General features: G+C 42.1%; 1 protein-coding gene across 4 annotated transcripts in view; it reads left to right on the forward strand.

The window, feature by feature from the left end:
• uso1 (USO1 vesicle transport factor) overlaps positions 1 to 26,797 on the forward strand; it is an 85,491-nt gene that overhangs the window by 14,639 nt on the left and 44,055 nt on the right. For 2 of the 4 annotated variants that reach the window (XM_067994578.1, XM_067994595.1), the window contains exons 3-9: positions 1,265 to 1,329; positions 12,281 to 12,360; positions 14,906 to 14,920; positions 17,426 to 17,529; positions 19,315 to 19,417; positions 21,846 to 21,901; positions 25,546 to 25,666. In XM_067994578.1, coding sequence (XP_067850679.1) covers positions 1,265 to 1,329; positions 12,281 to 12,360; positions 14,906 to 14,920; positions 17,426 to 17,529; positions 19,315 to 19,417; positions 21,846 to 21,901; positions 25,546 to 25,666 — 544 coding nt within the window. The remainder of the gene's footprint in view (positions 1 to 1,264; positions 1,330 to 12,280; positions 12,361 to 14,905; positions 14,921 to 17,425; positions 17,530 to 19,314; positions 19,418 to 21,845; positions 21,902 to 25,545; positions 25,667 to 26,797) is intronic. The other 2 variants (XM_067994589.1, XM_067994603.1) reach the window with 1 other exon arrangement.

Below are 26,797 nucleotides of genomic sequence, written 5' to 3' on the forward strand. Positions count from 1 at the left end.
CAGGCAACAGCAAGGGCACTGGCACAGTGGCAGGGGTGGGACAGGAATGCTGTCATCTTGAGAGAGGACACCAGGTTCATGTTCCATGGAGCCACTGCCACTTGCTGCCTCCTTTTATGTGCCATCTACTCCCGCAAGAAAGCGGGACGTTTGTCGGTGAGTGTCCTGCAAGATGTTTGGGTGATGTGCCTGTCGTGGTCGAATAGCTGCCAGTGTGTGCGACCTGTGAGTTGTGGATGAGTGGCTTGCAACAGTGGTGATATGTGAGGGTGAGACGACGCGTCTGATCGGAAGAGTTGAGTACTGTTTGAAAGAGTTTGTGGGTGATGGGGGGTGTAATACATGGAGCAGTGGATGCGGCAAGTGGTGCAGTTGGTAGAAGATGCAAATTGACAGTTGACCTCACTCACCTTGACCACTTGTGTCAAAGCATTGAACTTCTTCCTGCACTGCATCCATGTTCGTGGTTCTGTGCGCCTGGCATTGACTTCGTCCCCTACAGCCTCCCACTGCCTCTTGAGCGTATGCCTGGAGGGCCTCTTGCCCCCCCCACCCATGGATATAGGATGCCCCTCCTCCTGTCCACTTCTTGCACCAAGGCCTTTAGTACATCATCAGAGAACCTTGATGCATGCTCTCTTGCAGGCCTGGTACAAACTCAGATCAGCAGAATGGTGAGGTCTGGTGTGCAGATTGGCAGATGTGGGATTTAGTGATTTAGTAGTGCGCAATCTTTATTCAATCTTTTAACATAACTCATCAGTGTGTAAACATAGGGACAGGACCTGCATCTGTGTTTTACGTGTGGGATGTCTGATCTCTGTTCAGACTCCGTGCGGACCTGTGTCGTATATTTTGCAAATAAGAGGTGCAGGCTGCCTTTACGTGATGCTAGTCACAGCCATGCAACAGCGCAGCTAAGCCTGGCTGCTCGCAGATATCAGGTAAATCAGGAGCATGAATGTTAGGTGCTGACTGCATCTCAATGACTGAGCGTGGATTAATTGCACACCGCGACCCCTGCGCCAGGTTTCGGGGGGTTATCTAATTTAACTCCCACTATTTCATGTGGTAACCACTGAATTGGTAGTTTTTACATATACGAAAGTATTCCGTATCAAAGAACTTCAGCTTTGCTAAAAAGTAGCAAAACTCGCAAAAAGCAGCAGTTTTTCTACGTGGGCAAGAATTTCTAATTTTAAAAACTGAATAACGTTGTGTTTCTTCCGTCCTCAAAAATGCTTGTTTTCATTTTTTTATTCAGAAATATCGCCTTGAAGTGGGCAGTCAGGCCATGGAACACCTTGTTAACGTGCTGCAGACTGATCGGTAAGTGCCTGTTCCGATATATTAAAAAAAACACGCTTGGAAATGGGTGAAACCTCTTGACTCATGAAACAACTATGCATCAGTCATCTTGTGCAGGCATGTCTAGAAATTGTGCCTTTCCTAATAAAAAAGGGCAAAAGAAATGGTATCCATTGAAAGTAAATGTTCTGTGTCTTTGAGACAAGTAATGTTGCATTCATGCATTTTATGGCGTTTACAAGGACTTGAATAGGATCATTGTTGTAAAGAAAATCTTGATGATGGCTGCCTCTACTGACATCGCTATGGTGGCAGTAGCATGTTCTGGTATTGCCACCGACAGGATGTGGGGGAAGAGAACTCACCCATCCCTTTGTTTGGAATGTGTAATTTGATCCAGTCATTGTCAGGCAGGCTACAGAGTTCAGACAAGACACAGTGGTAACGGCACAGATTTCAGAGAACAGACAGCGCTGACGCCCCCGAGCTCGGAGAGGAGGGAGTGTCAGCGTGAGGCCATGGAGGGATTTCAACATGAGGATGAGAATTTTAACATCAAGGTGATGGTGGACCGAGAGCCGACGCCAGAGAGCACAGGGATAATGGGTGAACAAGACTTGCATCTCCACATCAAGACTTGCTGCGAGTTAGGATACGTGCAGCAGAGTTTTGGATTAGTTCAAGTATTGAGGGTGGAAGATGGGAGGCTGGCCAAGAGAGCAGTATGAGTAGTCAAGTCTAGAGGTGACAAAGGCATGGATGAGGGTTTCAGCAGCAGTGGAGCTGAGGCAGGGGCGGAGACGTGTGATGTTATGGAGGTGGAATTAGGTTTGCTTGGTGATAAAGCGGATATGTGTTTGGAAGCTCATCTCAGAGTCAGATAGGACGCCCAGGTTGCAAACGGTCTGGTTCAGCCTCAGACAGTGGCCAGAGAGAGGGAAGGAGCGTAGGGAATAGAGTTTGTGGCGGGACCAAAGACAATGGCTTCGGTCTTCCCGATATTTAGTTGGAGGAAATATTTGCTCATCTAGTACTGGGTGTCAGACAAGCATTGTGACAAATGAGAGACGTGGAGGGGTTGAGGGAGATGGTGTGGAGGTAGAGCTCGGTGTCGTCAGGGTACATGTGGAACCTGACGTGTTTTCGGATGTTGTCGCCAAGGGGCAGCATGTAGATGAGAAGTAGGAGGGGGCCAAGGATAGCTCTTTTGGGGACTCCAGAGGTAACAGTGCGGGAGTGGGAAGAGAAGCCATTGCAGGTGATTCTCTGGCTATGACAGGATAGATAAGAATGGAACCAGGCAAGGGCAGTCCTACGCCAGGTGATTGGCTAAAGAACCAAAGGTGACAGATTCAATCGTGGCTTTCAAAAAGAAAGTTAATCAGTACTCGAAGGGAAAAAATTTGATGGGATGCGGGGAACGAACGGACAATTGGACTAACTGGATCGTTGTTACAAAGAGCCAGCACGGGCTCGATGGGCCGAATGGCCGCCTCCTGTGCTGTAACCATTCTATGATTCTGTGATATGCTCAAAGAAGGAGGTGGTGACAGAGGAGTAGGGGGACAGACCAAGGTGTGATAAGGGCCACGCCGTCATCTTGGCGGTCAGGACGGGGCAAGTGGTGGAAGATATAGCCAGGCTGGGAGGCTTCATTAAGGGGGCAGGTGTCATCATCCGTCAGCCAGGTTTCTGTCAAGGCCATGATGTCCGCAATAAGTTTATGGATGGCAAGGGCCTGGTTCACAAGTGAACGGTCATACTGGAGGAAGATGCGGAAAGGGGCGGTGAGAGCTGATCCGCTGGCAGAGTCCACAGGGTCAGCGCTGGGAGGGGTGAGTGGGACGGGAAGGAGATTGGCAAGATTAGCCCCTGTCGGGCACGCTGGGCGGGAAAGTAGGTGAGAGAGTACGATGCGGCAGTTGGGGTTGCTGCTCGTGAGGAGGCAGCGAGAGTATCTTGATGGGCCCTTCGGAGGGTGCCGGGGAGGCACAGAGGGAAGATGTCGGCTTATCGAAGAGGGAGTCAAGCCTGGAATGACAGCAGGAGAGTAGGAAGGTCGAGGAGTGCTGAAGTTTTGGGGTAGGGATTTGTTGGGGGGGGGGTGCAGAGTACTCGAGAGGGGGAAAATGAAATGAGGTAGGACGACAGGAGAGAGGGGCGTTGGAGGGGTAAAGAGAAAAGAAGAAAAAGGGGAAATTGAAACGATGGGTCCGGAACAGCAGACAAAACACTCACGTGAATCGGCACAGGACGCAGGCCGACATAGGCTTAATTACACACTAAGATTAGGATAGATATGTCCTGGTAATAAACAGGGAAAGAGAGGAGACAATAGGAGGGAGTCCAAAGTTAAAGTCGGAGGTCCTGTGGTGGGATAAGGTTGATGTGGATCGGGTGGAGACTGCTTGGAGCATCAATGAACAGATGTCCAGGTTCGGAGACAGGTGTGGAGGGCAAGCCATTGGATTGCCTCCAACTCCATGCGCGCTTATTTTTGTTAACAGTCCCTTATGTGGAACCTTGTTGAGTGCTATCAGCATGATCTATAAAACGCCAACAGAACTCCCCTGTCCTACAGAGGAGTGAGGCCTCCACATTGAGCAGCCTCCCACCTTGCTTTGACTCTGAAAGCACTCCACACCAGGCCAACCCAGCAATTGACGTGTGGGCCCCTTCAAGTATGTGGTCCCATGAAGAGGCACTGCAGGATCACGTGGGGGGCTGTAGCCGTTTCTCTGGGGTTGAATTTGACAAATCCACAGCATTGACCATTTTACATAATTTGAGCTGCAAGGCTGGTTTAGTGAGAGTGCATTTCATTCAACGAGAACGGGTGAGGGTGACGTCATTGGAAGTGAGGTCACTAGCCGAGCCGTAGCTTTTTAGCATGCGCTGAGAGCGATGTCATTGGGTGATCCGGCGTATGCGCAGGAGGACGGCACATGTTGATCGAAAACCGGAAGTACGCGCACTGTCGCTAATCACTCCGTCAAACTAAACATTGTGGGAGAGAGCAGCGGTGACTGAAGGGTCATGGATTGTTTTCAGGTTCATTAGGTAGAAAGTGAGGGGGGGGGGGAAATCACCTTTTACATTACAAAGTGATTAGTGACACTGCGTCCGATGATGTCGCTTGCCGCGCATGCTCCAGGCTTTCCGAGAAATCAACTCACTGCTGTTCATGCTCAACACCGTGATCCAGGTCTAACGGGGGGAGGAGGAGAATGTAAGAAACATAAGAAATAGGAGCAGGAAAAGGCCATACGGCCCCTGGATCCTGCTCCGCCATTCAATAAGATCATGATGTGGAGATGCCGGTGATGGACTGGGGTTGACAATTGTAAACAATTTTACAACACCAAGTTATAGTCCAGCAATTTTATTTTAAATTCACAAGCTTGTGAATTTAAAATAAAATTGCTGGACTATAACTTGGTGTTGTAAAATTGTTTACAATAAGATCATGGCTGATCTTCAACCCCAACTCCACTTTCCTGCCTGAATCCCATATCCCTTGATTCGCGTAGAGTACAAAAATCTATCGATCTCAGCTTTGAATATATTCAACGACTGAGCATCCACAGCCCTCTGGGGTAGAGAATTCATAATATTCACTATACTCTGCGTGACAAAATTCCTCCTCTTCTCAGTCCATCTCCCCGTCTGGATCATGTTCTCCCCCTCTTACCCCCACTTTAGATCTGGATCAAATCCACCAACCCCCTCTCTGTTTCCTCTGGGCTCCCCCCTTCCCTCTCACTTCTGCTGCCCCCGCTTCCCCCTTCCTCCTCCCCACCTTCCTTCCCCCCCCCCCCCGCTTCCCTCTTCCTCCTCCTCCCTCTCTTCCCCCCGCCCTCCCCCCCCCCCCCCCCCCCAGCTTCCCCCTTTATGACTATCTGCACCAGCTGCGTTTTTGGTGCTCACCCTCCAGTCCGTGCTTTTGGTGAACGAGGGCAGTAGGTGACCTACAAAGCGCATGTGCGATTAGGCTGTGCATGCGTGGCCTGGGCCCGAATGCGCATGCACAGTGTTTAAGCATAGACTATATTAAATTCAGGAGTGTATAGGAAGCGTATTGCCTCTTCTCACTCCAGTCACACTAACTATTCAGACTTTATAGCTGAGATGCACTTGGTTTTTCTCATAGCAAAGGGCAGGTGATTTTTACCACATGACTAACACTTTCTCTCTCTCTCGTTGGAGATGGTAGAAATAAACCATCTCCTCAGTAGTCAACTGAGGTATTGTTCTCAATGAACTTAAACAATTTGCTTTACCTAGGAGACTGATTAAATAGCCATCTTTGTGCAGTCTGGACAGGGTTTGAGAAATTAAGGACGGGATCTCTAAGTCACTCCTACTGTGCTATTCTTTTGGGTCCTTTTTGGACTGTTTGCTGCTCTCTCAAGGAACCTCTGGTTACTTCTGCTCCTCAACGAGGACTTTTTCTGGCTGCTTATTTTCCACTTGCCATAAAGCAAGCTCTGGTCTATACTGGCTTATTCCTTTGGATAATAAAAAATGTGATCTGACTTTTCTTTATTTGACATCATATTGCACATCTACAAATAGATTATGTAAAAATGCTAGTTTTGCATCTCTTGAGCTTGTCTGTGGCACCATTGACTTCAATGGCTGATCAGTTAAATGCACAGCTTGGTTTAGTGCACTGTTTAGTTGGCTAAAATAATGTGCATTTAAGTGAATGTCTCTGTCGTACCATTCTGAGCACGCGCCTTTCTTGGTTATTTATACCTCTGTAATTTGCCAATAGTGATAACCACCTCTCTGGCATAGTTAGAAGATGAATAACAATGTTGCAGCAACATCAAGAGGACAGATTTTGTGTTTAGTTGATTTAAAAAAAACATTAAGAAATGTCTTGGGAGTGTGAAAGTCTTGATTTTACTCCACTGGTGCTGTCTGAAGGCATTTGGGTGGAGCATACTGGAAATGCATTTCAGAGTCGAAGACTTCCACGGCCCAAATTCCTCTTGCGCCTAATTTAGGTAATGGAGACATGTATCGGATGTATGCAAGGAGATGGTGCAGGAAGACCCCCGGGACTATTCCATTTCATCCTAATCCTGAGAACTTGTACAGAAAATAACGTTTGAATGCTGAGATGAAAGGTGACCAAGCATAGATTTTTCATGTGATTATTACTGATCGTTTTTTTAAAATACTAGGTGTCAGCCATGGCTCAGTGGTAGCACTCTCGTCTCTGAGTCAGGAGGTTGTGGGTTGCAGCCTCGCTTCAGAGACTTGAGCACAAAAATCTAGGCTGACACTCTAGTGCAGTACTGGGGGAGCGCTGCACTGTCAGGGGTGCCGTCTTTTGGATGAGACCTTAAACTGCGACCCGTCTGCCCTCTCAGGTTGATGTAAAACATTCCTTGGCACTATTCAAAGAAGAGTAGGGGAGTTCTCCTTGTGCCCTGGGTAACATTTATATCTCAACCAACACCATCAAGACAGATTGTCTCATCATTTATGTCATTGCTGTTTGTGAGACCTTGCTGTGCGCAAATTCTCCCTCTCCTGATAACATTTTCCCAGAAGCTGCTATGTAATCTGTAATTTTATCAGGAAGCAGTATAGGGACTATCCATTGGCACTAATGGAGGGTGTCTGTGTGGCGAGCCATTCGCATGTAATTTACAAGCTCAGTAAAGTGCAGACTGCTGCAAAGCCCGAGAAAGTTCAGGGGCAGTGCTATTCAGACAGAAAGGGCAAAGATTAGTACCCATTTTTCCTCTGCATTTTGCTTGTTTTTTGGGTGCTATTTGGGAGGAAGGCAGAGGAAAATTTACCCTTGTATACCATAATTTAACTTTACAATATTGAATTAAAGCAAAGTGTGACTGTTGCAGAAATTACTTCCAAATGTGCTAAATGTATTTAATATTTTGAACTTTACTTTTACAAAAGCATTCAGCCAGTAGATAGGATGAAATTAACTGTGTAAACTTAAATGATAGTTGACAGATCTGACAGCCAATTCTGTTCCAGTTTTGTATTTAAATACGTGGCAATCTCAAGGTCAGTGCAGTTTCAGTACAAGTGCATTACAGTGATGTCTGCAGCATGAGTAAAGCCTTTACTTGGAGACTAGTGGGAATCATTCTTCAGTAAATATGTTAAACTGTGCATGGAAATACTTTGCTCTGACAGGCATCTTATTCTGAGGTCATTTACAATGCCTTTTGCGAGATGTTAAGTTGAGATGTAGATGACTCCCGGGAAGTCTTTGAATTGATTCACTTGTCTTCCAACAGCCAAGGGCATTAATGTGATGGTAGTCTTGCTATTACACATTCATTTGTCTCTGTACCTATCTGAATTCTACAATATGAGATCTGCTATGGCATAAACATTTCTCCTTTCAGTAATGTAGTGAAGTATCCCGGAGCCACTTCTGTCTGGTTTTATACTTAGTCCTCTGTCAATTTTGAACTTGACATAACATTCAGGATTCTTATCAGGGCACTTCTACAAGTGTTTTGTGACTACTGCAAGAATGCACAAAGGCAAACTGCGACAAGCTGTGCACGATGGATAGTCATTAGCACAACAACAAAGCTAAAGGATGTTGGAAGCAGCTCAGAATGTTAAGACCATTATATATGATATTGCTGTCAAATTAATTCTAGTGCATTGCCTTCAAGTTCAACCCTGGCAGCAGTGCAGAGCTCAGAAGTTTTGGAGTTTATGTTGAAGCAAAATGAAAGGAAAGTGTAGCCATTGACTCTTCTGGTGAGTAATTGACAGCCTGAAAGTCTAAAGCTGATGGTTCTTGATCCGCTGTCTTATAATTGTGCAGCATAGTTGTCCACAGTATACAGTTTGACAAAAATCATTACATGTTGTAACTAAAAGTCCATTTTTAAATTTTGTATTGAATTTCCTATCTTTTTATTGCATTTTTCTTCCTTTGAGGGGAGAATTGGAGAAACTTCAATGTTATGACCTTTTTCTCCCTCCATCTTTTCCCTAAGTAAACATTATAAAGCTGTAATTTCTTAGTGTAAAAATATCCTTTGATGCGGAGGTACTGATTATACGGCCCAATGGTCAGCTGCGGCCCTTGTGACTGAGCCCAGTCTCGTGTTGCACTCCCCACGCGCTGTTATAATTGTGCTGGTCTTGATTCAGACTCTGTTCACGTCGCTGCTGGTGATCCTGCCTTTGTCTCAGTGAGTACGTGCCTGCATATAGCACCAGAAGCCATTCTCTCGTCCGTTCAGCTCACGGTGACATTAATACAGTGGCCTTTCTATTCCATTGACCAATCACATGGCCTAATAGGCCAACAGAAATGCCACTCACATTCTATGCAAGTTTACTGAATACAATCCGTGTGAAGAATAGTACAGACAGCTGAGAGACCGTCTCTGCCCATAGAGATGGGTTGGAAACATAACTCCACAGAGCTGTATTTCAGCCACAAGTGTTACAATTTGAGAGTTTTCCAATATAATATCATGTAGATACCTTGGCTGGAGTATCTGTAAGCAGACTGCATTTCATAACAAACTGTAACCAGCATCTTTTATTCTCGTAGCGTACTGGGTTAACATGGCCTAGGTTTAACAATTAACTCTGATCAAAAATTTCTTACAGAAATTATATAAATGCCCATCCCATCTCCTGTCAGTCTTGAAGGTGGAAAATATCAACACCAGACTGAAGCCAACAACTGATTTAGATTTATTTCACAAAAGCAAAAATTATGAAAATGTGGTATACTGTGCAATAAATGTGTGACTGTTGAAAGTAATCCACAAGGGATTAATTTACACTTTTCAAAGCATCTGTTTTTCATGGATACTGTCAAACATCACAGCACATAACAGTGCTTTTGATTGGGACAGTCATTTCAAATAAAGCAGATGAGCCTGTTCTAATTCCTTGATGAAAAGAATGCAGTCCTAAGTGGGTCTTTCAGATAGAGGTGTTACACATGAAATATATGAAGTCCCAAATGATCGTGGAGTTTGATCGTCAATGGAACTGATGACTGAAAGAAATGCAGAGCACTGAACGATTGTTGTTTTGAAGATACTTTCCTCATTGAAATCAAAAAACAGATCCTTCGCAGATTTTTAAAAAATTTGTTCATGGGAAGTGGGCATCGCTGGCAAGGCCAGCATTTATTGCCCATCCCTAATTGCCCTTGAGAAGGTGGTGGTGAGCTGCCTTCTTGAACCGCTGCAGTCCGTGTGGTGAAGGTTCTCCCACAATGCTATTTGGTAGGGAGTTCCAGGCTTTTGACCCAGCGACGACGAAGGAACGGCGATATATTTCCAAGTTGGGATGGTGTGTGACTTGGAGGGGAACGTGCAGGTGTTGTTGTTCCCATGTGCCTGCTGCCATTGTCCTTCTAGGTGGTAGAAGTCGTGGGTTTGGGATGTGCTGTCAAAGAAGCCTTGGCGAGTTGCTGCAATGCATCCTGTAGATGGTACACATTGTAGCCAGGGTGCACCACTGGTGAAGGGAGTGAATGTTTAGGGTGGTGAATGGGGTGCCAATCAAGCGGGCTGCTTTGTCCTGGATGGTGTCAAGCTTCTTGAGTGTTGTTGGAGCTGCACTCATCCAGGCAAGTGGAGAGTATTCCATCACACTCCTGACTTGTGCCTTGTAGATGGTGGAAAGGCTTTGGAGAATCAGGTGGTGAGCCATTCATGGCAGAATACCCAGCCTCTGATCTGTTCTTGTAGCCACAGTATTTATGTGGCTGGTCCAGTGTAATTTCTGGCCAGTGGTGACTCCCAGGATGTTGATGGTGGGGGATTCGGCGATGGTAATGCTGTTGAATGTCAAAGGAAGGTGGTTCGACTCTCTCTTGTTGGAGATGGTCATTGCCTGGCACTTATGAGCCCAAGCCTGGATGTTGTCCAGGTCTTGCTGCATGTGGGCACGGACTGCTTCATTATCTGAGGGGTTGCGAATGGAACTGAACATTGCGCAATCATTAGCGAACATCCCCATTTCTGACCTTATGATGGAGGGAAGGTCATAGACGAAGCAGCTGAGAATGGTTGAGCCTAGGACACTGTCCTGTAGCAATGTCCTGGGGCTGAGATGATTGGCCTCCAACAACCACTACCACCTTCCTTTGTGCTAGGTATAACACCAGCCACTGGAGAGTTTTCCCCCCGATTCCCATTGACTTCAGTTTTACTAGGGCTGTTTGTTGCCACACTCGGTCAAATCCTGCCTTGATGTCAAGGGCAGTCACACTCACTTCAAACAAAATGTTAACAGTCTTAACACTTCAGCAAACAATTGGATAATGGTTTGGGATTTGTCTCATCCTTGTAACGTCCCCACATCTGCACTAGACTATCGTAATGCATGATAGCAGTTGGAAATAATCACTTGCCTGCTGAATGATGCATTTGTTTACATATTAATCACCTGCCCCCCGCCCAATCAAGGAAAGCCTTTATTTTAGTGATTTCATGATCGAACAACCTTTCACACTTGGGCTATCTCAGGTCGGCCATTTTCAATCCAATGAAGGAGCACTTTCCATTTCAATTCTCTTTACTCTTGCTGTTTAAATAAAAGTATATGAAACCAAAGACAGGAATTTCCCTTGTCACAAATTGCTCCTAGCAGAAAGCAGCTCCATAGTTTTTCTTGCTGCTATTTTAGTTAATAGTTTCAATCAGGAGGTTTTTGAAATGGGAATGTCAATGTCCAATTGTTAGTGAATGTTCCAGTAGTGATACTTCTGAATGGTACTGAGGATATAAGGTTGTGAAGCAGTATGGAACGTTATAGACCAAAGCTGAGATGGAGTTCTGTGGAGACAATCCTCTAACCTGCCATCTTGGCACTTAGGTGGAGAATGTGCCTGATATAAGGCAACAGGGGACGTAGATGAGATTTACTTTAAATTCATCCAAAAGGAGGTTAGAAAGTTCACCAGATACCATTTCTGTTGAAATTTGCAGTGTCAACCAAACTTTAGATAACTTATGGAAACAAATGTTGATGATCTGGTTCAGAAAAGTAGTTAAACATGCTTAAGGTACTGTATCCAGTGCTGCAAGCCAGCACAAATATGTTGGGACAAATGATCTCCTTTGTGCTATAAACTTCAATGGTTCTAAACTTCTGAGTAAAAACTGCTTTCATTCACATGTTAATGCTTTTGGTTTTCAGTTGGTTATTCTCTTTTTAACTGTTTGAGGGGGGGTGTGGTTGTTTGAAGATATGCACGCGGAGTTATCAGTGAGAGCAGCCCATGTGCAAGTCAAGTCGCTCCTTGGAATTGTGATCCTTTACCAAATTGATGAGCACTCCAACTGTAGTGCCCAGGAAAAAATGGTATGAGATGCACTAGGCTGAATTTTCAGACCATGTGTTAGTTGGGCCAGTTAAGGCTTGTTATTTATTGTACTAAACTATCCCACCTGAATGACGCAGATGGAAAGTGCAGGATAAGCAGGCCTCATGTTCAATTATCCCAGATCGATGGTTCCTGTATTATATGTACCTACTCAATGGCTTATTCTACCTTGATGTGGAAGGCAGCTACTCTTGCCTCTCTTTTGGCATCCAGTTCTTGTGGCCATGTCTGGATCAAGACCCTGATGATGTCTGGAGCAGAGCAGAGTAGTTTTGGTGAAACTCAAACTGAGTGTTGGTTAGCAGGTCATTGGTGGCGTAAGTATTACTTACTGGCAGTGTTGATGACTTCTTCTGCACTTTACTAATGATTGGGAGGAGGCTGATAGGGCGGTAATTGCCCGAGTTAGATTTATCATCAATGGGCATTCTTACCCATTGTCAGGTAGATGCCAGTATCGTAACTGCACATTAGTTCATGGATATATTTTGGATAACTTTTCATATACTAATTAAAAAGCAGGATTAAAAAGAATAGCAGTGTTACCAATTTGGTTTCACATGTCCTGATTTGAATGGATAATTATACCTTATTCTATTCCCTTTGCAGCTCAGACTCTGAAATTATTGGCTATGCATTGGATACTCTTTACAATCTGATCTCTAATGATGTAGAAGAGGAGGAGCCAGGTACAGTGGAGCATTTCAGTACTCAATCACTTTTCAGATAAGCATTCTGATTGTACTGTATCTTTGTTTCTAGCTCTTAAGCTTGACTGAAATTTGTCTTTGAATTCAATAATGTGTACTTTGCCTTTTAACTCGCTTCATTATAAATAATTGAAAATATACCACGGTGAATAACAAACTTTACGTCTGTATCACTGCATGACTGAAATCAACCTTTACATGTATGACGATGTAGATGAGGCTGACCTGAAATAAAATGAGGTGGTTCTCTTGTTTTATTTTTTCTCTTAATATAACTGATAAACTTTTTATGACCGAGGAAAAGTGATGAATAAAGCTCTGCTGTTTAATAACAGTACGGGTGATGGACATAGTGTACTAGGGAATCCTTTACAGGAAGTGTGACACTTGGAAGTGTGTGCAATATGTTAAACTTTTAATATATTGCGAGTAGATACACTGTGGCATTGCTCATGGTGAGTTGGCACCACTGTGACAATGTAAAATCTCCATTGTGCTAACTTTATTGTGGCACCAAAGGTCAGTTTTAAAAAAGTGACGTCAAAATTATTGAAGTATAAAAAGGCTCTTAGTTTAAGGTGTTTAGGATCAGTACACTATATTTGTCTACTGAGTATATAGCTCACAATGGCAGGTTTCTTTGTGCTGCCTGTAATGATGTGAAAGGTAAGTTTTAAAAAAATCTGAAAGCCTCTTTCAAAATGACTGAGGACAATAAAAAGCTCTGGGTTTGCTAAGGCACTTAATGAATTAGCAATTATACAATATAAAGATGTAGTGTTAAGTGCTTGTGAAGGATTGAACATGTTAAAGGCTTCAGTACTGATTTGACAGGCACTGAAGATTGGAGAATTTGTGGGGAGAGAAAAGCTGTTCGGTAGGAAGGGTTGGGGGGGCGCAGGATCTAGCGTGAGAGGGTCGCAGGTTGAGACATGGGAGCACAAAAACTGAGATGGTAGGTCTGAGTCCCCATCACTAGTGGGAATATATGAAACCTGGTGCGTAGGAGGGGGTGGGAGACAGCACCAAGGCCAATTCAGCAGCAGTTGGGTTGGGTGGGTAGGCCTGAGCTCTGGGTTTGAAGCCAGACCACATAGGGCGGTGAGTAATCGGCCGGGTGCTACCTGAGGCCTGGGATCAGGCGGCCACAAACAAAAAGGGAGATCCTGAGTTTAAAAACAACGCACCCGGCAACTACTGACTTCAGATTTTTCCAGTTATAAATGTTAATATGCAGTTGTTGACACAGGATTTTTGCATTTATAAATGTCGACATAAAAACATTATTCCAAATTGTGACACAGGAAGTAAGGATAATATGGGAAAGAAATTCGCAGGATTCTTAATATATGGGCCATCTGAAACATAGCTCTGTTCTAGCAGTAGAATAACACAGATACTACACAATAGTGTATCTTCTGACTATCTGTGAACAACACTACAGGAGATCAGCAAATGTCCAAAGACTGACCTCTTGGGGTATTCTGCTCATGACCTCATTCTAACTTTGAGAGATCTCATTTATCGCTATCCTCTTTTTTTTCTCTTAAGCCAATTATCTATCTAGCACTATGATTTACCTTCTATTCTTGATTCCTGTACTGCACCCTGTTACTTGTTGATGTGGAACCTTGTTAAAACTTTCTGAAAACCTAAGTATATAATTGCCATTGCATTTTCCTGTCCACCATGTAATTAATGTCTTCGGAAACTCCAGCAGGTTAATTAAACATGACCTATCTGAAATCCATGCCCATAGTCCTTTCTCAAATTGCATTTTTCCAAATATTTGCCCATGGGAGATCTCATTTATTTCAAGGAATTTCCTTGCAATGGATGTTAAACTTGCCTGTAGTTAAGTATTGTATAAATTGATTCGCACATGTTACCTTCAGTTATACAGGAGTGAGGTTGCTGCCATTGTTTGGTATTGGGGTTTCTTGACTACATGATGCAGTGGCAGTCCAAGATAAATTAAGATGGAATGAGGGATAACAATAACACCATCATCCACTTAAATTTTTAGAGTTTATGTTCTATAGGATTTGGGTTTTTTGGAATGTTGCAATTTAGATTTTCTGTTGTAGTCTTAAAAAAAAAATTCCTAGCATCAGAGGATGGCCAAGTTGGATATGCATTAAGACATTAAGCATTTTTTCCCCCCAGGGTAACTTTTGTGTCAGAAAAAACTATGAGCACCAATGGGCAAAATTTGGGGGTTGATACATCTTTAAAATACATCATGTGCTTAACAATAATGTGGTGCTTCATCCTCGGAAATAGCATACTCATGTGAATTCAGTTCTTTAGATGGACAAAGTACTTGTACCATTATAAAGGTTGATCACAAAAATTTTTCTCCAAGGTGCCATACTTTTAAAAAATTAATATTGTAGCGTGCTTTATCTCCATATTTGTTTTGGGCACCAGTGCTTCAGCATATCTGCTGCATGCAGTGTTCTGCATTTGTGACTATCTGTTTGGTCTCAGTTGATGTCTCTCTTCTCTTTCATGTATAATTCAGCAAATGAATCTGAAGGTAAAACTTTCATTACTTTTGCATAGTGTTGCTTCAAGTAAGTTTGCAAATGGAAAATGACATTTTAAATTTAACAATCTGCTCAAATCTTGAATGCATACTTATTAGCTAGACTAACTGCATTTGTTTTTAAAGATGAGAATGCATCTATTCCTAATAGAGGAAGAGGCAGTTAATTACCATGAGTAAAACACACATTTGTAAATTGGCATGTGTTCCGAAAATGCATGTTTTTTTCTCATGCTAAAATATTCCTCCCGGTTTGAAAGGCTAAAAGGCTGATCAGGTAACAAATAATGTAGAAATGTCATCATCTTCAAAAGCAACTCAATCATTAACCTTAACATAGATCAAAACCTTAACATAAATCAAAGCAGATTTGTGTTTTGAGAATTTGACCTTTGTGATGACTGACTGCTTTAGAACAGTTTTTATTTTTGAGTTTAATGTATTTGCATAGGGTAGACATTTTGAGCACCGACTGAGTGAGATATTTGATTTTGGATTTGAGTAATTACAACCTGAAAAAGATCTGTATGGTGACTCACTTGTCCTGGCAATCCAATACTAAGAGAAAGTTTGGGGAGTTATAGATTTAAATCCTTTAAAATAAATATTGATAATTTAATAGAGAAATTAGGATTAACTCTTGCAATCTGAGTAATCTGTTTGAGAGCCAGTATTAATGCATAACAAAAATCTGCAGTTCGGTTGGACAGCAACAGCTGTTCATTTGCGATCTTACTTCTCTCGTTGCTTCTCATTCTCTTTATTTTTCTCCTTTTTGCTTTATTATGTTTATATAGTTTTAAATGGAAGACCTTTACTATTGTTAGAAATGCTGGGTTAGTCCACCCTCCATAACTTTATCTTGATTTTTCTTGTTCAATGACAGAAAACAATAGAAATCCTGAGATTTGCTGCTGCCTTGCATTTAGGTGTTACATCATAATTCTGAGGCAAGAAGTTGGGATAATGCAATCCAGTTCATGAGTCTCCTTTCAAATGCAGGAGAGTCAATAGACTTGTCTAAGCCTGAGGAGGTTGTCCCAACACCGTTGAGACTGATTTGTGGTAAAACCGGCATACAATTTCATGCAGTAAAACAAAAATATTGCAGATACTGTAAATCTGAAATAAAAACTGAAAATGCAGGTTAGGCGGTATCTGTGGAGAGAGTAAGGTGTGATGGTTAACATTTCTGATCGATGACCTTTCGTCAGAACCCAATTTCATATACTTTGGTAATTATGGATCAAATTATTATCCCATTACTTTCCCATTTGGCTTATAAATATAACCTGTCATAAACTCAATATACATTATAAAGGGGGTTGGAGTCATAATTCTTAATTGAGTGAGAGTGTGACTGCTTTGCTCAGAAGCAAGGACGGTGTGTTAAACCTTTATAAATCACTGGTTAGGCCTCAGCTAAAGTATTGTGTCCAATTCCGGGCACCACATTTTAGGAAGGATGTCAAAGCCTTGGAGAGGGTGCAGAGGAGATTTACCAGAATGATACGAGGGATGAGGGTCTTTAGTTATGTGGAGAGACTGGAGAAGCTGGGATTGTTCTCCCTAGAGCAGAGAAGATTAAGGGGAGATTTAATAGAGGTGTTCAGAATTATGAGGGTTTTGATAGTGTAAATAAGGAGAAACTGTTTCCACTGACAGGTGGATTGGTAACCAGCGAACACAGATATAAGGTAATAGGCAAAAGATCCAGAGGGGCGATGAGAATTTTATTTACGTGGCAAGTGGTTATGATCTGGAATGCACTGCCTGAAAGGGTGATGGAAGCAGATTCAATAGTAACTTTCAGAAGAGAATTGAATACATACTTGAAAGGGAAAAATTCCAGGGCTCTGGGGAAAGAGCAGGGGGAGTGGAACTAATTGGACTGCTTTTTCAAAGAACTGGCACAGTGGGCTGAATGGCCTCCTTCTGTGCTGTATGATTCTAAGTCTTGTCATCTTCAGTGCAAGTAATTGCCTTTTTAATGATCATGAACTGTGTTCATGGGCTTTAGACAGCCAGTAGCTTTAAAAGAATTCTCTGAGAGCAGTTCTACTGTCCCATTTGGAGGTGACATGAAACTTATATGTAGAGCCAAAGTGCACACCAGGGAAATCAAGAAATAGTGTCATAACTGGAATCTTTCTTTCACTTTTTTCAAATACCTTGAAATGTTTTATTAATGTAAATTTGACTTCCTTCCACACTAAAAACCCAAAGACCCTGATTGTTAAAACTTATTTACGTGATATAATATCTATTGCTGTATTGCCCCCATGTGTTAAATTTACCTACCGTTGGATCTGAACAATATTCAGTCTTTTTCGCGTTGCTGTCCTCGTGTTTGTAATCTCAGGCCCGAGCAGTTTCTTGCTTCTAACCACACTTGCTTCATCTCTAAATTCTGTTGGTGATGCCCAAATTTTGTAGCTTGACAACATCCATTCAGATTTACACACTTGTTTTTCTCCCATTCCTTTTTTTTTGCAGAGGAGAATGCTCAGAAGCAGAGCACTGACGATCTGGCTGGGCAGTTCACAGAGATTTATATCAAACACCAAGAAAATCTATCCCTGCTGTTATCCCTGTTAGAGGTGAGTTTCTGTTTCCATTTCAACCCTTTTGTGGAGTAAGAAAACTAGACGAGTCTGAAAATCTTGGGGAAATTGATACATGGATTCACTATATTGTACTGCTAATAAGTGGGGGCAATTTGGGCGACTTGGCAGGAAGGGGGCGGGAAGACACGTTGGAAAATCTCATTGACACCCATTCCCCCCACTACCACCATCGGCTCTGCCACTAACAATAAGTAAAGGTTGACTACTGTGTAAATTTTGAGTCTGTTTTTCGATTGTAGAATCCAGTTCCCCAATAGCTCTGTAAATTTACCCTGGGAGTAGTTGAGCTGTGCAGACCAGGGAGATCAGAGGGTTGATTCCATTCCAGCCTGTGCTGAATTAGCTGATCTGAGCTCGCACATATTGCAGCTTCAATTTCCTTCAGTACCTCAGGTTAACAAAGGGAAAATCATCCACAATTCCTTCTCCTGATCGCTATCCGGTGATCTCTGCTGGAATGGGTACATGTATGGGTTTCAGTGAGGACAGGATCTGAATTGCCAGTGATGTTACCTGCAGGTGAACAACCTGTTGACACTTGAGTTGTCAAGTGAATAATGGCCCCTTGTGCAAGGTACAGGAGGGCACTGATAGAAGTGAACTCCAGCAAGGAGTGAATGGCATTGGGGAAGGGATGAGAAAATTGATGAGAAAAGAATTGTAGATGCCAATCAAAAGTTTATGGTGCTGTATCTGAAGGGGACTGAGGATTAAAAAAGAATTTTTAAAAAATGTTTGCTATTTGAATATTTTGCTGTCATTGACAAGTGAAGTGCAGCCACATCTAGAGATGGGTCACCTGATTATTACGGACACTTTTTCTGGTCTGATGATTTCTAATAGCAGTCAGTGACAAATTGTCTTCATAACATGGTCACCTGTCTATTCCATTAAATTGGAAACATATTATAGTTTGTGGGGGGGGGGGGGGTGGGTGGGAAGTCACAGTGCTTATCTATTCTGCAGAATCATAGAAATTCTGGGAGAGTGGGACTTCTCGGTGAGTTTTCACCTGCAGCAGACAACATTACAATAAACAAGAAGATCCAAATTTCCCCTATTAGTGGGTCGACTTTAAGTCCCAGCAGGACTCCTTGCTGGTGTGCAATTCTAACTATGTACATCAGTTATAGAGCAGATTCTCTCTCCCATGTAATTTAATTTTTGGATCAGACTACGTATTTGCTATTTTTTTTACTCAAAGAAGGAAAACAGTTGCATGGCTTCATACACCAGGAGGAAATAATATGTTTATTTTGAAAGAAAGAGAGCTTGGCTTTTTTTCTGTGCTTATAGAACTTGTAGAAAAAGACACAGTTATCTATTAGAGGGGAATAATTGGCTTGATTTTTCCCGTGAGATTTTGTTCATTTACATTGTGTTGCTGCCTCTAACCAAGAGTCTGTGTGAACTGATGCTTTGGCTGTGCAGCTCTGAACCCAACTGGATGTGTTTCATTTTTCATTTGCTTCCCCCTTGCCTCCTGTCTTATTGCTGTCGTCCATCCGTTTCCCCCCTCTCCCCACCACAGCTCCCACTCAGCATCTCCTCAGATGGCTGCAGTTGAATCTTGTCATGATAGTCATCTCTGGCATTAACCCAAGTCTGACACTAGCTATTATGCCATCAGACCACTCACTATCTGTTCAGTGTTTAATTTAGCTTCTTGAAAGGCTTTCCTGTGCCTAATGTATTTCAACATTATTGACCACAAACTTTTGTGCCCTTTAACATGTGAAACTTACTCTTTAATTTCAGGAGTTTGATTTTCATGTGCGTTGGCCTGCAGTGAAACTTCTAACTGCACTTTTAAAAAACCAAGGTCCACAAGTTCAACAAATTATCCTTGTCAGCCCAATGGGTAAGAACATGGTTTACTCTGAACAGTGCATAGCACAAAAGGTCAAAGTTGAATAAGCTGGAAGTGCGCAACAAACTCCCATCAACCCAGGACAAAATTAAACTTAACAAGCACAGTAATTTCACCCATGTTAATACTCCAAATCTAGATAAAGTTAAAATTCACTCCATGTCAATTTTGAAATCTAACCCTGATACACTATCAATAGCCGATGTCAAAATTATCGTCATGTATTTTCCCAGAAAAATTATGCAACACTAGGATTGGATTCAAGCTGTCCAACCTTGCGGGGTCTCGGACTTCAGTTGGCAATTTTGTGCTGTCGGCCCATTCCCACTGGGAATAGATACAGGCTGTCTGACCTCCTTCCCTAAAGAACCCTTACTGCCACTTTCCATTTGAACCCAGATACCAGATGTGAAAGCCCAGGGCCTGCTCTGCTTTTCTTCAGTAATCTTTTGTACCTTCTCTATGTTGCCTGTCAGAAAACATAAGCCTGTTGCCTACTCTCTCCTTAGTAAAGGGATGTTACTGTGAAATAGGACTGTGCTATTCTCCCCGATACAAGAGTTCTGTTTAATCCCTATAGTGCAAATTTGTTAACAAAATATTAGAGCAACAGTTCCTTTCTACCCACAAATTGCATCTATGTTTAACCCTAGGGTGTCCAAGCATTTTCTCTTTGGGGGCATTGAGTTGGCAACCACAGAATCTGTGGGCCAGATAGGAAGAACTTGCATTACACAGCACCTTTCACATTCACATTGCTGAACAAATTAAGACATGATTTAGCAAAATTATAATTTTATATTGAAATAGATCAGCAGGTAGGGTCATTCTAAGGAAATACAACTCATTTTTTGTTGAACCTTCGATAGGGCTGTGCTTTATTTTGGCTAAATGTTTGACCACTGACCACCAACCCCCGGCAACAGAAAAACTATCGTCATGTATTTTTCCTAGAAAAATGATGCAACAGCTTGAATCCACTTCTAGTGAGGATAGACCGACAGTATGAAATTGCACCTAATTTCCAATTCCAGTGAGAGTGTCCACAGGTTAGCATTAATGCGGGGGTAGGGGAGGGGTGGGGGGAAAGAGGGAGAATCCCCCAGTGGTGCAGTTGAGTGCTGTTCTGAAGATGGGGCAGAATAGAGGGAGCTTTTCTCTGCATCTAACCTCACCTGGAAGTGACTGATGCTGACTGACTGGTGGGTGCCCAAAATGGGAAGTGTTACACTCCCCATGCTAATTTCATTACCTTGATGAGCACAAAGAGTAATTTTAAAAAGTGAAGCTAGACCAAGGTTTCTTTTAATCAAAAAATTGTTTTCTCGCACAATTGCCAAAATTCAGAAAGGCAGGTACTTGAAATCAAAAATAGTGATGAAGCTGTGTGTACAGTGTAATCAAAAATTTAGACTGTGACATGTATAATATTGCATTGTTCACGGGCAGAGGCCTGTGAATAGGTAGAGAGTGTGGCAGACTGGTAACAGAGCAAAGGGTGTGATAGGGAGGGTGTGGTTGCTCCATTATAAGACGTGCACACAGAGTGCAATTGGATTGTGAGGCTGATGCTGAATAACCAAGAAACTGGACCACAACTTCCAGAAGTCATCACCAAACCACGGCCTGGCTGCCTCCTGCTGCCAAAATCAGCCTTTCCAATCTCCTGGCCCCACTCGATCCCCTCCCTCTCTTCATATAAAGCCCACTCCTGGCTTTCTGGCCTGGCATGAACCTCCATCCAGATACTCTTCTCCCCTCAAGTCTGAACCTTCTGCCTTAGTGCTACCGCATTCTGTGGACTACTGCATCCCCAAAATTCATTGATGCCTCCCTTTTATAAAATTAAAATGTTAACATATCAATTTGTTTAATAAAAATTAGAAATTTAATCACAATTTATGCTGTTGCTGGGTAAATACACATATACGATTTTAAAAACATATGGACAGGTTGTTAAATAGGAAAACACAGATTTGCACAAGTAAACCTTTTTAAAGCCATAGAAGAAATCCTGAAAGAAGGATGACAACTTTAAAATAAACTGGATCATAACCCAAAAATTGGTGAAGGAATTTAAAAGATTGTTGTGATAAGAAAATGAATTACAAATTAATTGGTGATGTATGTTATTTTTCTTCTGTGTTAAGTTCATTATTTTTCTTTGTGAATGTCTCCTTCAAAGACAACTAATACTTATTTCACAATTACAGATTTCCAAGCTGCTCGCATTCTTGGAGTGTGTTAATGTGAATGCACTTTTTGAACAGAATGCGAGCAGCTTGGAAATCTGTAATTGTGAAGTAAGTATTAGTTGTCTTTGAAGGAGACATGATTGCTGCATAGTTTTGTATGAAGTATAAAATTACTGATTCCCTTTCAGAAAGTTAATTTTTAACTGTGAATATTAAATGTACAGGTGTGTCGAGGATGATGGATTTGCTTGCAGATTCCAGAGAAGTGATTCGCAATGATGTACGTATCCTCTCCCAGAAATCTATGCCTTTAACATGCCAGTCAAAACTGAACAAAAATTGTTTAAAACCAGTTACTGGTTACGCAGTCACTAAACCATGTGTTTAGAGTAACTTTCCCTTTCTAAGAATTCGGGTAGACTTGTTTAAGATATTCACATTTGAAGTAGTGGAGAGGGACCAAAATTAGAGAGAAAGCAGGTGATGTCGGGGATGTGGCTAAATCCCTACTCGCTGGTTTCAGACAGAATCTTGACTTGGTTAGTTTATCTCTGCCCTGATGGAGCAGGACCCGTTGTTAAAAGTTGCTAACATTGCCTTGTAACTTCTGTTTCTTGGGAGATTCCCTCTGAAGCATCTGTTATGGCCACAGCTCTTGCGTTGCCCAGAGCCAGAATTAGTTCTGAGAAGTGCTTAATAAGGGCCAATGACCACTTCCTCACACTTTTCCCCCAAAAATGATATCCAACCTGAACCCTCCATATTTTTTAAAAATATCTATCTACCTACTTTGACCCAATAGTTTCAAACCTATTTCAGCCTTTTATTTCAGAAGAGCTGTTAAAAGTTGCTTCACCTTATGCAGTGACATAAACTCTGGCCATTTTTACTGATGTGTATATAATTATTTGTTATATTGGTCTATTAGACTTTGTCTGGGTTTTTACCTGAATTTGCCTGAAATTCCGTGTTTATGGCTAAGTTGTGGGTCAGAAGTTCTTTATCATATTCCTCAGATCAAATTTGCATTTCATTGCGTAGCTCACTTTGGGCCCTGATGTACAATGGCAGATGAACTGATTATTTGTGAAAATCTAGCCAGTTTATTTTCATTTGGAGATAACTCTTGGGAACCCTGGCAATTTGTTGTATATGTGCATTTTTGTTTTGAACTGGTGGTTTGATGACCATCAGATAAAATGCAAGCACATTCCATTGAGCTATGGTTACTTCAGGGGCCAATGTCCAGATTTATTCTAGACTGTTTGCAATGTGGCGATGCAATAATCAATGGGGAATTTATCATTACTGGAAAGATCCTGGCAAGAGTGATGTTTAATCGCTTTATTCAACACACTGCTGAAAAAATCCTACCAGACAGTCAGTGTGGGTTCAGAAAGGGAAGAGGCCCAACTGATCTGACCTTCGTAGCCAAACAGCTCCAAGGAAAATGTAGAGCAAAATGTAGACCTCTACTGTCTCTTTGTTGACCTGACAAAGGCATTCGACACTGTCAGTAGAGAAAGTCCCTGGAAAATAACCTTCAAGTTTGGATGCCCAGACATATTCATTGAAATGGTCAAACAATTCCATGATGGCATGAGTCATGGAAGAAGGGGACAATTCCATCTCCTTCCTCGTTACAAATGGTGTCAAGGACCTTCACCACATGGACTGCAGCAGTTCAAGAAGGCGGCTCACCACCACCTTCTCAAGGGCAATTACGGATGGACAATGAAAGCTGGCCTTGCCAGCAATGCCCACATCCCATGAACGAATAAAAAAAAAAATGTCCATGCACCCATTGCTCTTCAGCGATTTGTTTGCTGCTATGCTTCTCGTGGCTTTCAATAATCTCGAAATCGGAGTCAGGGTCAAATTCAGAACTGATGGGTAGCTCTTCAACCTTAGAAGACTGCAAGCTAAAACATAGGTGCTGGAAGAACTTGTTGGTGAACTCCGACTTGCTGATGACTGTGTTCTCGTGACCCACTCTCAGGATGACATGCAAACTTGGACAACGTATTCACGCCACATTAAGAAATTGAGCTGCCTGAGACGACTAATGAAGATCAGATGGCAGGACAAGATCCCTGACACCGAAGTTCTTCAAAAAGTTGGCATGGCAAGCATTGATGCTCTGATCATGAAGGCACCGCGACAGTGATCAGGTCACGTGGTGCACATGAACGAATCTCGAAGATGATCTTTTAAGGTGCACTGACAACTGGGAGGTGATTTCGAGGTGGTCAGTGAAAGAGATATTAAGAATGCTTAAAGCGACTCTGAAACAATGCACAATAGAAGTCCATAAGTGGGAACAACTTGCTCAAGATATGAAAGCATGGCAAAAAACCATCCATGAAGGACCTCCTACTATCAGACCTGTTGCATTGCTGATGCTGAATGTAAACACCAGCTGAGCAAGTTTTGCCTGAAAAATCAAGATTCCCAACTTGGTGTATCTGGGACCCACTATTGACTCTGTGGATACTCATTCCGAGTAAAAATAGGTCTCATTAGTCAACAAAGAACTCGCTGCAAAAATGAGATGATATTTCGGCTGTTGTCTTCGACATTGAAGGACGAGCGCGACAGTCTTCATGTTTTTGCAAACTATTATCTGAACCTGTGTTCCAAAGAAGGTACTTTTTTTTCAGCACAATGAATTTACAAGACCACCAAAAACTGCTATATTGGTACTACCGTGATGCTTACAAAAGTATTTGGTGATAACAAACGAAAACATAACATGAACTATCTTTGGTGTCACTTGTCTTAATCTTAACATACCTTGTTGCCATTCACCTCCCCAGTGTTGCTAACTGATTTGAAGTGTTCAGATACTTGATAAATTTTTCCTATGCTGCAGGCTGTCTGTGCCTAGACTGAGGATTAATCTGTGTCTCGGCTTTAATGAAGCATGGGATCAGAGAAAGATCACATGATTGTCACAACATCTGTGCATAATTGCTGAGCTACGTGATTTGCATTCACTTAAGATACGAGAAATAAACTATATTCAGCCAATGAGGAAAATAATCTTCCTTCAGTTTAGTTTGCTTTTCCAACTACTGTATATACTATTTCTGTAGAATATTAGTTGTGCTCTTTTTACTGCTAAAGGGCCCAGTGCTGATCTTGCAGAACAACAGTGGATACAGATCCTAGTTTCCTTTTTATACATTATGTTGTATATTTTAAAGATCTACTTTGAACATTATGTTTCAGGGTAAAATCCAGAATGCTTCATGGCCAGAATTACAACACACAAATGTCTCACTGATTTCAACTGAATGCAAGATTTACGACCAACTGGAAGCACTATATGCTGTTCGTTCTAGCACTGAACAACCCTTCCGTATTGTCTGTGTTCGCAGTGCTTTGGAAATATCAATAGCGTGTAGTCACATAAGATATTAGATGCGTTATTCAAAGATTGCCCATTTTTTTCAAAAATAAGTCCCTTTTTGAATGTTTATTTCCTCCACCTATCCCCTGTGCCAACCATTCTATTCTTGCCAAATAAGAAGCAGGTTGCTTGGTTCCAGAGCTTTTGTCAAGTGTGCCTAACAGGTGGCTAGGAGCTGCACAGGGATTGCTCAGAAGTATTTTTCCTGCAATTTCTCCTTCACAAAGCATTCACTGCCCCAGTGAGGCAGATGTCTGTGTCTTTAAAATCTTTAAGGGACAGTGCACTGAATCCTCTGTCACACTACAGCCCAAATTTGTTCATATATTAAAAGTTAAATGCGGATGAATCTAGTTCACGTCTGTCTGCCTTAGGACTTCTCTTGGTGGATCTGTGAAGCAGACTTTGTTATTTGAGCTCTCTGTTGATGGTGCTGCTAAAATAGCTGGGGGAGGGAGAGAATGGAAGACGTTATAAGTGAAAGGTTGTAAAAGCATCTTTGTTTTTTCCAGGGACTGCTGTTGCTGCAACAATTAACAAAAGCCAGTGCAGCCATTCAAAAGATTGTAGCTTTTGAAAATGCCTTTGAGCGACTGCTGGATATTATCACTGAAGAAGGGAACAGTGATGGAGGTATTCCTGAATCTAAACAGACTCGATTAGTGTACACGACGATCAATGTTTCTTTTCCTTCAAAACAAAAGCCGCAGGGCATTTTTATTTTTCACTTGCATTGTTATAAATATCTTCACTGTTGGCTCACTGAAGTCACAATGTAGTTTGCTAGTGACTTTGCCTTCCATTTCAAAAACTTAATTAAAAAAAAAATTAAAAGCTGAAAAACATTGCAATTGTGATGCATTCTTCATCTTTTCACATTTAATGTGACTATTTCTGACAATGAAAATGTTGGTGCTGCTTTTGCACATGACTTACCCTGTCAATCTCATTTGCAGAATCAATACTTTACTCCATGTCATGTAATAATTAGCTGTAATTTAACAAGCTTGCAGTGGAGAGTAAGGGAATGGCAGACACTAAATAAGAACTTTGCCTCTGTTTTTGCAGAGGAGCTGGGCATTGTGATTGCAGAGGCATCAGAAGTGGGTGAAGAACTGTTAGTGGAGGGTGTTGTTTCAAGAAAAATGGTGCTAACGAAGCTACTCACACTTAACACAGACAAATCACAGGGATTTGCTGATTTACATCCAAGGGAATCTAGGAAAGAAATAGAGGAGGATCTGACTATAATTTTCCAAAGTTCTGTGGAAAGGAAACTTGTGACGTCCCTCTTCAAAAACAAAAGACAAGTATAAGCCAGGAAAGTATAGGGATAAAATTACTAAACGCTTGGAGTTAAGTTAATCGGGACCAGTCGGCATGGCTTTTTAAAGGGCAGGTTGTGTTTAAGCAGTCTTATAGAATTCTTTGAAGAAACAGAGGATAGGGAAAGAAGTGCAGCAGATGTGGCTTCAATGGATATTCAAAAAGCACGTCATAAGGTATCACATAAGAGACTTGTGGCAAAGAGAATGCCAAATGGTGAGGTAGATTGCTGAAGGGCAGAAAATGTAGGGGTAAAGGGAACTGGAAGGATGAGTGGTCCATAGGGACCAATCTTGAGACTGCTATTACTATTTACAAAAATGATCTGAACTTGAGAATTGAGGCTGCAATACTGAAATTTTCTGATACTAAATTAAGGAATTTGGTAAATTGACTGGGACTGTGCACGACTGCAGGAGCACATAGATAGCACAGCCG

Source organism: Heptranchias perlo, chromosome 1, assembly GCF_035084215.1.
Source record: "Heptranchias perlo isolate sHepPer1 chromosome 1, sHepPer1.hap1, whole genome shotgun sequence".
Taxonomy (NCBI): Eukaryota; Metazoa; Chordata; class Chondrichthyes; order Hexanchiformes; family Hexanchidae; genus Heptranchias; species Heptranchias perlo.